This window comes from Plutella xylostella, chromosome 15 (assembly GCF_932276165.1).
Source record: "Plutella xylostella chromosome 15, ilPluXylo3.1, whole genome shotgun sequence".
NCBI classification, from domain to species: Eukaryota; Metazoa; Arthropoda; class Insecta; order Lepidoptera; family Plutellidae; genus Plutella; species Plutella xylostella.
In genome coordinates, this window is record NC_063995.1 from 4,369,705 (window position 1) to 4,383,265 (window position 13,561).

Sequence of the window (13,561 nt, forward strand, 5' to 3'; positions counted from 1 at the left end):
TAACAATTGTAATAGTTGACAAATGAAACCCGGCTAACATGTCTTAGCTGGGTAAGTAAATGATCAGTCATGCCACCAGGATAAGTGAAATGTTCAGTACTTCATATGAAAAACATTAACAAGGTCACCTTTAGGTATGTTCGTCAACACTAAGGGCAGGTCTCGGCCAAAAACTTAAGGCTTCGCCTTGTTGCAACTTCAAAGGTACGTAGGTAGGTACCTACTTACATTGTTGTAGGTTCGATTTTGAAACCATTAAGTCAACCTAGATAAAACAAAATAAAATAGCTCGATTAAATAAAGATGGTACGTAAAGATGTTAGTTGTACCTGATCAGACCTGATGCAACGACAGCCAACATAGACTCTCTAATCTGTGGAAGCAACAATCATGGTGGCGGGAACATGGACAGTTGGACGAGCCACCTCGAGCCTGACTTATCAATCAGAACTGACAGTTCGCCAACAGCAGATAGCTTGCGGCTATCTATAGGTAAACTTAGGTAGTTAGCTATACCCAAGAAAAAGTCCTTGGACATCGATATGACAGTGGAACGGCGAATAACTGTGACACTCTTTAAAACAAAAAGGCTTGTTGTTGTCCAGCTAAGGAAGGTTACCTACTTCAGCGAGCTGGTATTGCATTCTGAGAGAACTGCGAAGAGTTAATATTATGACTAATAATTTTATTATTACTTATTTAGAAAGTTTTCAACAAACTCTAATAAATCAAGCAGCTACCATGTCACCGCTGCCCGGTTATAACTCTGTACTAGCTTAGTAGATATATATACCAGTTTTAGCCTTCAGCTAGAGGCCAGAGAGCTCCTAAATGAGATGCGAGTACGAGCATGACACAAGTAATTTTTTTTTTTATTTTTTTTTTTTACTTGGTAACTAGTTACGTAACTAACTAAAAGATCCATAAAACAGTTGAGGATTACTCAAAATGGAATTGTGAAAACGGCACGTCTGCATCTTAACCAGTCAGTCTAAGTAGTTTCAGCAGATACAGTGTTGAAAAATAGTTATGAAACGTTTGCGCCAGAATCGAATTAAAAATACATTTTCATTATAGAAGCCGTTTAGGCATGAATAGGTACTTTCACCCTTTGGATTGTGCTCCAAATGATGACCTTCGAAATTCATAGAAATTTAATGACGACTGCCATTGTTTATTATCTAGCCCCGTATTGAGTAGGGCTGCGGCTACACGTGATGTGATACACAGTACACAGTAGGTATATGCATGTTCCCAGAATAGTTGAAGTTATAATTTTACCAAAAGGTAGTCGTCTCGTGCAAGAGCACCGTTACTCGATTTATTCGATACACAACTAGTAGACAGCTGCTGCGTAGGAGGTTCACGCATTTTTCAACAAAGAGCTCGGATACACACTCACAATCCACTGGGACATAAGGAAGACAGCTAATATGGTGCCACTCAGAAACCGCGATGACACTCCGATCATGATCACCCGACAGTAGGATCATAATAAATTCGGTAACTTGTGAAGCGGTATGGTATAGCAACAGCGACTTTCACGAAATCAGGAATTAGCTCAGTGCTTTTAGGTTGAACACTCGCCGGTGGGATTCACTTTGCTCACAGCCGAGAAAAGAAAAGACTCAAAGCTGGAATCTGCCGATGTGTCATGACACTTAAGATAGTGTCTGGGGGGTCACTTTATATGACGAAAAACGAACTTTCAGTGCACTGCGGCGCGAGCCGCTCTATCTGTTTGTATGTATTAAACGTGCCGATTGCACGACAGCTCTCGTTCGTTCGTTTCTCATCAGTATAGAGTAACGCTCCTACTTACCGTGCGTCACCATTCCCATGAGCAGTCCAATGATCTTAAGGCAGTTTAGAACAAAAGCTGCATTAGACAGTTTCTTCAGCAGAGACATTGAAATAAAAAATTGATTGCACAACTATCCCCAGGAGCAGTCTACAGGTCACTTTGGGCAGTTCAGAAGAAAGCTGCTTTAATAGAATACCCTACCTCAGCGGAGGCATCAAATTGAAGTGCTATAACACTTTTAGAAGCGGTGCACGTTACCCGATTTGTCGTCAGCCATGCCGATGCGGCTACGGCGACTGCAGGTGGTTACTCAGGCTTCGTTGGTGTGCCCTTGTATGGCTAACATGACCAACCTTGGCAGTAAACGTTCGTCTGCATATGCCAAAATCACTGATGAATAGCGCACGTTACTCGATACCTTCTAAATAAGTCACTCATAATGATGGCTGATGATGATGATGACCGTGCTAGCAATAGTGCAGGCGGTTCCGCTGAGCATAAAATCTCTTCCCAGACAGGGGGCGTTTGGATCTGGCAACCAGAACAGGAGTGCAGGTGTGCGCAGCGATGCAGGTGGGACAACACAGCCGCCAGGGCAGGAGTGCATGGCTGGGTCTATGCAGCGATGCAGGTAGCACAAACCGGTGGCCAGGGCCAGGACCGGGTGTACGCTGCGATGCAGGTGGCACAAAACGGTGGCCAGGGCCAGGACCGGGTGTACAGCCGCCAGGGCAGGAGTGCATGGCTGGGTCTATGCAGCGATGCAGGTACCACAAACCGGTGGCCAGGGCCAGGACCGGGTGTACGCTGCGATGCAGGTGGCACGAGACGGCGGTCAGCGCAGGAGCACAGGGCCGGGTGTATGCTGCGATGCAGGTGCCACAAGACGGCGGCCAGCGCAGGAGCACAGGGCAGGGCAGTGCAGGTTACACGAAACTTCAATTTCACCGTATCGGCCTGCCTACCCTCAGCGGGTAGGTACCGGCGGATCACATTAGTCGCCGCACATGCCACAATGTCCCAACATACTGAAACTCGGAGCCACGTGCTTCCTGTAAAAAATCCTATGACGGTCCTGGAAAGCTCCTGTTTGTAAAGCCTTACATAAGCTATAATCAAGTGCATTATTGTAATAGCAAAGTTTTTATCAACTGTTTTCTAAAAATATTAGAAATTGAGGGTAGAAAAATATATTTTTATTATTTTTTCCTGTATAAAATTAACATATGCTTTACTTAAAGCGGTCATTAATGTAAGTATCTAGCTCAAGCGCCACTAGTAGGACCGGAATATGTGATCAATCATCACCACGACTATTGAATCGGACCCTACTGCGTGGGATAAAAACCCCAAGCGCCGGAGCATTATGACCAGTGGCTGAGCTTTTAAAAGCAGTAAATAATAGCATTTTACTCACGGCTTATCAACTCAAACCTTCGTTGCGAAATCCTCAGCAATGGCAGCAGCCGGCAGGCCCCGCGCCGCCTGGTCCGCATCACGCTACAGCTCCCGGCAGCGAGGACTCCGCAAATTCAATATTATATTTTTCCCCGTCGGAGCGAAGACGACGAGAACCGTGGCTACATTGAGCCATTTTGCCGAAGTGTTCACTTCAAAAATCAAAAACCAACTGAGGCGCGCGGGCGACTCACTCTATTTATATAGGCACCCGCACCTTGCAAATTAAAGGTGGAGAGAAAAATGGATTTTATTTAACTGTCACTGTGACCCTTATGATGCCGAACACGGAGAAAGTCGAAACGCCATATCTCACAATGTTTAACTAGGTTTCAGATAGGCTCAGAATACATAATAAGTATATTTTAACTATACAATCTCATTTACAGTACAAGCCACACTGCCCACCTAGCTCACTTAATCGCTAGCAGGTGGTGTGACCTGCGCTTGAGACTAAAAACAGACAAGCAGGTGGATCCTGTCATGTGTATTGTTTGACTATGTGCAGATGAGCACATAGAAAAACATTTTGCAGATTTTGAGGATCCACTTAAAATGTGTAGTGCTCATTGAAAAATCCACAAATCACAGAAATATATAACTAGAGGCATTTAAAATGAAAGCGTTTTGTTTGGTGCTTCGTGTGTCCTCCACGAGGGAGAGAATGGAGGCGATGTTTTCACATATTTATATGCAAACTTATAAAATCATTAATTACAATTATAACAAAACACTAGTTACAGCCAATCATAAGAGCATTTCGGAGCTGCGTCCGTTGGTGTTGTGCAGCGGCGTGGTGCGGGCGCCGACGCGCGCCGTCCACTCGTACCACACGCGCCGCGAGTCCACGCAGCGCCAGAACGTCGCCGTGATCGTGTCGCCCTTCGACACACGCAATGGGGTCTGAAATTAATATAAGAAGAATTATAATACTTGAATATGAACAGTCAAGTGTATTCCGGCATTACGGTCTGTGTGAAAATATGTAAAATGTATGTAAGTTTTGTATACATATACATGTATATATACATTTGTTTTGGGGAAAACTGTCTACCTATTGGGCTAATCATCTATCAGGAATCCAGCAGTGGTTGGAGAAAGATGGCAGAAGATATAATGTTCTTTTCGCGCTTACTTGCAGAGGTAGATTATTGGATGATGATAAATAATAAATATCCCAACATTCACTCACCTGTATCGGTATGAAGACAGGGAACCACGATATCATGCCGGGGCTGTGCGTGGAGGGCACGATGCTGATCATCTCGTTGCCGAACAGCGAGCAGTCGAAGTACCCTCCGAAGCCGTGCATGACGTTGTCTTGAGTGACCTCCCACGAGACCGTGGCCGAGCGACGGTTGTCCGGCAGCGGCAGGTCCCTGTAGTCACGTATTTCTTCACCCTCGTTGCTTGTTATGCCTTTGGCTGGGTGCTCGAATGTGAAGACGGGCTGCAATAAAAAAGAATATTTTTTTGTTATGTATATGTGACGGAAACGGATGTCAAATGTGTGGCGCCACCTAGCGGTATGATCAGTTCTACCGATATGGTTCTGTGCGGGGGAAGAAAGCAGAAGCATCGCAAAAACGTCACCCTCAGGCCTCTCCATCGCAGTTGTACCATTTCGGACAGTATGTGAGTTGCGGGCTCGCATCGCGTCCATTCACAGTGTTGTGCCCTATATCTAGATACCATATTCTAGTATTTTAACAACCATTCCAACCAACCTTAGTCTCTCCAATATCGTGTTTATTCTGCATATAAACGACCCATAGGGTCTCCAGGTTCTTCCGTTGCTGGGTCTGCCCCGCCGGGCCGGCGACGGCGCGCGCCGCGGCCCACAGCCGGGGCGAGCTCACGGGCGCCGCGTACGACGTGTAGGCGCAGGGGATGGAGATGCCGCCGGGTCGCAGCAGCCCCGCCGCGCCGTCCAGGCACTCGGGCGACAGCTCGTTGTCGCTCCATGAGCCTGGAGGGAGAAACAGGATTAATATTCGAGGAAAATGGGACTTTTCCGTGCAGGAAAATTTGGGATAACCCTGAACTATTCGTATTAGGGATGCAGGTTGTGTTATTAGTCATTACAGATATGTATTTTATACTTGCAGGTCAGATTTAAACATGCTGAAGAGTCTTGAGTACCAGAAAGTATGTAGTGTTTATTTTCATTTGGGCTAAGATAGATAATTTAAATAAGAGGTCATGTTACGTTTTCAAATGTTGACTTACTTTTTTGCAAATCCATCCCTACCAGCTTTACATACAGTTAGATGAACCATCCACATACCTAGAAGCTCTGACACAATGATGTCAGCCTTGGGCGACAGGTTGATGTGTCGCATGTCGCCCGCGAACACGGAGACGTCGCGCCCGCGCCACGTCTCCCGCGCCTGCGCGCTCAGCACCACCACCGCGCACGGGTTCTTCTCCACCGCAACTACCTGTATTGTAATAAACAATATATTTGTGTTCTGTAAATGCTGCCGTTTACGAGACTTGGGCATTAATACCGAATTTTGCATATTTGATTGATTGTTTATTACTTTCAAGCATAAATTCTATGGTTATGGCTAATGATATGCATGAAGATGAACTTAAAATTTACCTTTTAGATTAACAAGGAGGAGTGGCTGTGTCAATTGTAAGCGTCGATTCACACGTACCAAAACCACACCACGTCGCAGCGACATAATATGGTCAAGCTGTGGTTACGTGTGAATAGTGTGGCAGCGGCTTTTTGCAGTTGCGTTGTGGCAGCAACAAAATGTCGATGTGGTTGTGTTGTCGCTGTCGTTGCGATGTGGTAACCACGTGGTCGTATGCAGTTAATAGGGAGAGGAGGTGGCCGACGCGACGTGGTTGCGATGTGGTATTACACAGGTGGTCGATAACAAGGCCAAAATGTGGCACGTGTGAATTGGATTATTCATTATGTAAGTATATAATCATGTTTTACCTTGACTTTAGTATGCGAGATGCTGGCGGCATTCAGCGTAGCCCGCACGAGCGGGCCGCGGCCGGCGCCCAGCACCATCACCGTGAACTCCGGCTCGCTCGCCACGTTGTTGTTGTCTCCTTGCCCGTTGTCGGCCTGGTTCTCTTTATCCTCCACCTGAAAATGTCAATTTTTAGTGTGTAGATTGACATTGAATGTGGATCTACTTATCTACTACTCTTCTTTTATAATCAGCCCATAGTTATCCATGCTGGAGGATTTACAAGAGTTTGAGAACCCAAGGAGAGCTATACTCTATGTATCTTAACCTTTCCCATGCTACTACTGATGTTGACCATTATTTTATTTGTACATAAAATCTATTAAAATTTACCTGTGCTTCCTTTATTTTCTTCACATCTTTCAACTTTAGATGATTTAATGCTTTTGTAATAGCTTTCTGATACTGGTCATACTTTATAGGATCCTTTTCAAACACATAGTATGTGTGTGTGTCCAAGTTGTCTGCCAGTGGCTGCAGCGGTATCTGCAAGAAGTCTTCCCAACTAGAAAAAGAAATATTAATTTTTAGGTATGAGGTATGTTTGATTCTATTAAAGTTTAGAGTGTAAATAAATATATTTTGTGTTCATAAAATCTGTTCAAAATCCCATGGGATCACCAACTAACATAACATTTGATGTGCTACATTATGTGGCCATATCTCATACATACCCTCTGGCATAAGTGAGCATGGGATCGTCAGCTTGGTGCGGTCTCCTCTGCCACATGTGGTACAGGAACTGCATGTAGTACTCCAGGTTGGACCGACGAGCGCCGCTCACTATCACCTGCGCATCTCGCTCCACCAGACTTATCAGCAGGTCTTGGTGGCGTCTTGTTAGCACTGGGTATCTGAAAGTTGTGCCATGGTTAAAGACTGCAAATGGATAATAGTATATAAATGGATATAATATACTTATACAGAGTGGACTTAGTCAGTGATATTTCTGTTAGCCTTTACTTGCCAGGTGCATGTAAGTTGCCATTTTAGAGCTGGTTTCATATTGAAAGTTTCTCAGTATCAAGTGTACATTTATGGGAACAGTACCTACTGATAAAACTCCACTCTGCATATAACAATCTTAATGGTTTAAATCAACAAACCCTTTCTTGTTATTATGAAAGATTGATGTTGGCACAATGACTGCTCTGACCGGCTCGCCCAGCCATCGCTTCAGAAGTGGCTCTGGTGGCAGGTCCCCGGACAACTCCAGCACAACCCCGACTCTCTTGTCCCACTCCATTCGCTCATGGAACATGGACCACCACTGCCACGGCTCTTCCCATGGTTCTTCACTGTCTTCCTTGCCTTGGCTTTGGCAGTTTTGGTAAGTCCTATTGCAAACCATGGGTATTCTCGCCCATATCAGAGATGGGTGATGGCTGAAAATGTAAAAATAGTTCATTTAATTCATAATACTTCAAATTAAATAAATTCTAAGTGATGGTAAGAAACTAACCTTGTTTCATAATAAGTGTGAAGGATTCTAGCTAAGTTAGAAGAGTTTCTTCCGTGTAGGTTCAGCATGATGGCGGGCAGGCCGAGGCCGCGGCAGTAGGCGAGCTCCTCCAGCAGGCAGTCCTCGTGCCGCTGCCGCGCCACGGCCGACGGCGCGTCCACGTCCAGGTACGGGGACAACTTCCCCACAATCCTGACTGTCCAATCTTGAGGGCAGAGCAGCATATCTGACCGAGTGAAGCCTGCAACTCCACTGCTCGACAAGACATGGTGTCTACGGAAACGTGGGTGAACTATCGGAGACACTATAAATGAATAATCTGCGTGAAGGGCTTCCGTAAGACAAGCTTGCAAATCCGGTGTAGCGGAATACTCTAACCCACAGGATAGCGACACAGCAGTCATTTTGGTAACAATATTAGTGCACAAACATAAAAAAGAAAGAAATTAAATTAAAGTGCGGAGGAGAGAAAATGCTGCCGGCTTGTCAAAATACTAACATACACAGATTAAAAATTTATATTAAGACAGACACAGAAAATTCTTATGTTTCATTTACACGCGAGATTTAATTTTCTGGTTTAGATTAGAATACAACTTGTGCAGAGATAACGTGGTTTATAGGTAGGATAATATTTTTTCATCTGGTAACATTATTTTTTTTCTTATTTGCATGTTGGTAATACCGTATATGGTCGTTGTCTATGGCCAGCTGTCCATACACAGCTCGAAATATTCGTTACTTATTTTCTTATTAGAATAAGTACTCGTTATCACGGATTACTTTTGTTGATAGAATGGCTTGATGCGGTGTGGCGGCATGATTGTAGGTGGAGCCCTTAGGACGGTACCGGTAGGCGGCATGCTCAGCGAAATAGAGTATCACTTAGCGAGTAGCATAGCAAAACAAACGTTCTAAAATCTTCCCCTCTATTACTTTACTCTTTGCTTAGGACCGTCCGCACGTCCACACCAAAGAACATAAGTAGGTAGGTACTTCTCTAACGAGAAGGTCCGCACCAATAAACATTAAGTACTTCACTGATACACGCTGAGCGACTAGCTACAACAGGCGCCAAGCGCGCAGCGCCTCGAAATTCTCATAAATGATAGTTTTACTAAGATACTCTGTTAGCTCTAAACAATAGATACCCATTTTCACATGCCAGTGCTCGAAACTCCATTTGAATGGAGCTCTAATGCCCTTATAATTTTAAAGGCTCTTTGATAACATGTAACAGTTAGAGTAAATAGCACCCTGTATCATTGACATACGTTTTATGTTAGTTAGTACTTACATGAAACATTTCAATAATCAATGATAATGGTCATGGATCACTATTATTTTTGTCAAAGATATGAGAAGAAAATATAAGATAGTTGTTGTGCTAACAAATATTATTTCTATATTCATACTTAATAGGTCCAAACAAGTAGATGGAGTGGTTTGTTAGTTTGACAAGGTACAAAAGTGTTATATGCATACCTATAGCTTCAACTTCAGGCCAATCTACTTGTTTGGACCAAGCTTACTATAATAAAACATACCTAATATTTTTTATTAACAGCATGTTTATTAAGTTATATATTCCAACTAACTAAAGTCATAAAACACATAACTTTCTCACAGCATCCTAAATAACATACCCTAACAGACATTAAATCTAATAAAATAGGATTTGTAGCGGTATAAGGCTATATATGTATACTCTTATCAAATTATTAAGATACATAATGATATAGTTTATACACCAGTTTGGGCTGCACAGTTATGTAAATAATACTATGGTTTCCTCTCAGTGTCAAGCCGATATCAATGACAATGCTCAGTGAAGTCCACTACAACAGATTCCCGCCATCCAAACAGGAAGTACCCAGTAGCCGATCCCATCACCACGGCGACACACAGCCACACGTTGTATGTCATGAACACCAACATCAGCATGTAACTGACCAGTACTTGTACTCCATGCAAGCCTGTTTGCCAAACATGTGCTGCACTTAACATGCGGGGTCTGAAAAAAAAAAACATTATCAGGCTATCCGAAAATTAAATAACTATTCAAGGTTAATTATGTATACAGCATTAGTTATCTTATCATTATCCCTTTATCTATTCAAGTGTTTTCCTCTTTCTAAATCACAACATTAGAAAATTATGCATGGGTAGCTGATTACCATTAAGTACATAAATTAATTGAATTAAAATGGATGTATTCACTTACACATTTCGCTCAAGAACATGTGGCACTGGCCTGGAAATGAACAATGTGTATTGTTAGTAGGTGGTAGGTACAATCGGTTTCTAAACAAAACTATATTTTAACCCTTAACCAGGTAGTGTACCATTCAAGACCACATTATTTTGAAGTTTAGTACATTGAGTTATGAGCTGAAAGCAATGAAAAAAAGCTAATTTTAAAGTAGCTAAGCCTGGTTAAGGTTTAAAGGGCTTTCATACTTACTGTATAACTGTGGGGTCGTCAGGACTGCAGACATTGGCGACTCCCTTGTGAGACGGTGACACGGCACAGTACTGAAGCCCTGCATATGTTTTCCATAACAAATGTTTCCTATAATATTTTAGCCTGAAATGAATGTAACATGACCCATTAAATATATACTTTAGTGTGCATTTTATTAACCACACAAAAAAACCTTCACAGAATATGCGCTTATTGAAGTGAATAAGTTTAATTACCAATATACCAATGAATGGACTGATTTTTCAATGGTCAAATGAGTTATTTATTCTACTCTGATAACATTTATCTGTTGTTAGTTACTTACCCTTCATATAATAAGGCCATAATAAATATTGCAAGAAAGGAGCCAATGAATTCACCAACACCGTGACAACTCCACCAAGAGAACAGGATAGTCTCCATGTAGCCACCATGGAACTATAATAGATCCAAACAAATAATTGATCAGGTTAGGTTATTTGTTTATTAATTGTCTTGCTATGCAGAATATGTACAGAAAGTGACAAACATTGATTTAAGATCTAAGTTGAAAGCTCTTTTGTGCACTCAGCATAATGAGTATGTAATTATAGTGTCTTGTTATAAATTATGAAATTTGAACTTACAGTCATGGACATGTTGTGTTGCATTGCATGGCCGGCGTGTGAGCCGCTGTGGTCATGACTAGCTTGCAAATGAAGTGAGTGATCCATGGGGTCCTGAGAAACAAGATTATAATCAATTAATCCTAACTAATATTATAAATGCGAAAGTAACTGTGTCTGTCTGTCTGTCTGTTACTCTTTCACGCAAAAACTACTGAACGGATTTGAATGAAATTTGGTATACATACGGTCTAGATCCTGGGAAAGAACATAGGCTACTTTTTATCCCGGAATTCCCACGGGAAAACTTTTTAAGGCGAAGCGAAGCGCGCGGGGACAGCTAGTTATTAATAAAATTGAAAATCTATGTCTACAGAATGTTATACACAAAATAAATAATGTGTCACTTACACTTTGAGCACCTAAACTAAAGTAATGAGCAGTGAGTAGCACTAGCACTGGACTAGTAACAACAAAAAACTAATGACTACATTTATTGTACTGACAGAAACTGTGTCAACAGAGAATATTAATAGGCACTGATAGGCTGTTATGCAAGTAATAATGTTTAGTTAAATGGTCAAGTAGGTATGTGAAGAAAAGCACATTATGAACATGATTGTTTTAAACATAATGTCACAACCTTCACTCTCCAGACTTACATTCATATTATGTATGTGGGTTGTGTTTACAGATGTGCCATGTCCTCCGTGTCCCATATGGACACTGTGATTCATTGCTGCATGATTTATATGTTCCATGTGATCCATTATCAAATATCTGAAAGGAAAATATCTTATTTAAAGCACTGTAACTTCGCAAATTGAATAGAATTACATGAAAGGAATATTTATGGACAACCAAACTGGCTAGATTCTGAGTACTGTATGAAATTAAATTCAATGGGTTACTGCAATATAAGTTATGAATTAAAAGTTTACTAAACAAATGTGTGAATTCAAAATAAAGATTTCATTGTGCTATATTTCTGCACTGTTGAAGCCAAAATGTAAATTATATATTTATAAAAAATGTAACAATAGTCTGAAAGTAATAAAGTTAAGTGTGATCTCTCATATTTACATATATGAAGTGCTTACCTATACAAGTATGAGGTCAAATAAAGTAACTTTTATCTAGGTAGGTATTATGTACTTACTTGAAAATTAATTTATGCCAAGCCAATCAATTAACTATAACTGAGTAGAAGTAATATTAAAGTTAATACGTAGAGAGAGGGAGTTAGTCGTGAGTTGTAACTATCGAGCAATGATTATATCACGCAAAAGTACATTCACTTATTGCCTACTTTAGATAAGTACCTAACCACCTCTACTAAACATTTGACAATGAATTTAAGCCCGAGGGGGTATCGAACGTTTACAGCATAACTGGAACATGTTCGAAAAATAAGTAAATAAAAATATTTTACATAATAATACCTCCTGAAAGATATTGTACAGGAAGGGACAGAAAACATTAAACTTAAGTATACTTACACAAAATTTACGAGAGCTTAAGCCAAACTTTAATTAATAGTATTCTGCTAATACAAATGCAATTTCAAAAAGTAAACAAATCTACAAAATAATACAAAATAGTGGAAGAATAGTATTTTTTGCTGAAACTGAAAGACTGAAACCCGTCACCTAATCACCTTTACTATTTTTTACGAAAACTGTCACTGTCAGATGTCAGTGTCAAGTCTTCAAGGCCGTCACCGTCGCTCATTGTTCGTCTTCTAGGTAGTCTGTGTTCGAGTCTGTGTTCCAGTCTGTGGAGGCCAAGGACTTTTTATCATGGGAACCAGTTCGTTGGGCCGGTTACGCAGCTTGAGACGGAGGTGGCGATGGCGATGGCGGGATGACCTCGTCAAATATTTGCCGGATTGGGAGGTAGCTGCATTGAATCGGGATGAGTGAAAACTACTGACTATCTAAAAAAAAGAAGCCGTTATTATCCTGAGCTATGCAGTCACAGAACACATTTACTCTAGCCTAGCGAGTATGCAGTGCTCGAGAGCTCGATAATGTTACTATGCGAGATAAATAATATTTCGACCGTTGAGGGATTTTCCACCATAGACAACACCTACGTAAAAAACCGACCCTAGATGGCGCTAGTACAACCTTCATACTAACAGCATTTTATTTTAATGGTTTTAATGACCGGTCCTGGATTTGAGTCCTTTTGAGACAACCCAAAAATGCTAGTTAGTTCCATAGTTAATAGCAGTATAATAAAAATAAAAATGTATTTGAGAAATAAATAATCTACTTAGTTACAGTGAAACTATAAAGTCCTGAAATTAAATGAGGGCGCAGCTATCTTTCATGTAGCAAAACAAAAGTGACTTTGATACTTGAAATTTTGCCTGTGACTACCTACCCTATTTCTGTATTTAAAAACAACTTACCATCCACAAAAAAGCTCATTATTCAAGCTAGAAGGTGTTAATATGAAGGCTAATAGTGAAACCAATAAATATTTATTTAGATAACGTTATTACAACTGTATAAAATATCCGGATTTGTTGATGAAGGGGACACATACTAAAACCATCAATTTCTCTTTTTAGACGGCCTGTTCTGTTTCTTCCAGGAGTTAGAAATATTCCATTATAGAGCCCTCTTTTGCAATATGCCAGACGGTACTGTCCGATACTCCTATAAAATAAAATAAAAAATGCTTATTTGAAACTATCCTTAAGTTAAAAAAAACAGAGTTACAGAATGAGAATTTAGTGAGTAAACAAAAAATATAACTTCAAGT

General features: G+C 41.1%; 2 protein-coding genes across 4 annotated transcripts; both read right to left on the reverse strand.

The window, feature by feature from the left end:
• Positions 1–3,934: 3,934 nt before the first annotated feature.
• On the reverse strand, positions 3,935–8,233 carry LOC119691244 (protein arginine N-methyltransferase 5). The gene is made up of 9 exons (XM_038108297.2): positions 7,721–8,233; positions 7,365–7,643; positions 6,933–7,112; positions 6,592–6,763; positions 6,219–6,374; positions 5,550–5,703; positions 4,990–5,231; positions 4,455–4,712; positions 3,935–4,165 (listed from the first exon to the last, which is right to left on the reverse strand). Exons 1-9 carry the CDS (start codon positions 8,122–8,124, stop codon positions 4,010–4,012), a joined length of 2,001 nt encoding a protein of 666 aa, XP_037964225.2. The 5' UTR covers positions 8,125–8,233; the 3' UTR covers positions 3,935–4,009.
• A 1,038-nt stretch (positions 8,234–9,271) lies between these two features.
• LOC119691297 (high affinity copper uptake protein 1) lies at positions 9,272–12,472 on the reverse strand. 3 transcript variants are annotated; one of them, XM_038108520.2, is made up of 7 exons: positions 12,289–12,469; positions 11,452–11,569; positions 10,811–10,903; positions 10,510–10,622; positions 10,185–10,307; positions 9,945–9,974; positions 9,272–9,734 (listed from the first exon to the last, which is right to left on the reverse strand). In XM_038108520.2, the coding sequence occupies exons 2-7, from the start codon at positions 11,557–11,559 to the stop codon at positions 9,533–9,535; spliced, it is 669 nt and encodes a 222-aa protein (XP_037964448.2). In that variant the 5' UTR covers positions 11,560–11,569; positions 12,289–12,469; the 3' UTR covers positions 9,272–9,532. The 3 variants fall into 3 exon arrangements, with proteins under 3 accessions (XP_037964448.2, XP_037964449.2, XP_048482008.1); XM_038108521.2 differs by lacking the exon at positions 12,289–12,469 and adding an exon at positions 11,949–12,142; XM_048626051.1 differs by lacking the exon at positions 9,945–9,974 and having other exon boundaries at positions 12,289–12,472.
• Between the last annotated feature and the right edge of the window lie 1,089 nt (positions 12,473–13,561).

Coding starts and splice junctions, on each gene's coding strand:
- LOC119691244 (XM_038108297.2), bottom strand. CDS start 8,124: ATGACTGCTGTGTCGCTATCCTGTGGGTTAGAGTATTCCGCTACACCG. Junction 7,113..7,364: donor TTTCATAATAACAAGAAAGG/GTTTGTTGATTT, acceptor CACAACTTTCAG/ATACCCAGTGCTAACAAGAC. Junction 4,166..4,454: donor CTGTCTTCATACCGATACAG/GTGAGTGAATGT, acceptor TATTAATTTCAG/ACCCCATTGCGTGTGTCGAA.
- LOC119691297 (XM_038108520.2), bottom strand. CDS start 11,559: ATGGATCACATGGAACATATAAATCATGCAGCAATGAATCACAGTGTC. Junction 10,308..10,509: donor ATGGCCTTATTATATGAAGG/GTAAGTAACTAA, acceptor CATTCATTTCAG/GCTAAAATATTATAGGAAAC. Junction 9,975..10,184: donor GACGACCCCACAGTTATACA/GTAAGTATGAAA, acceptor GTTCATTTCCAG/GCCAGTGCCACATGTTCTTG.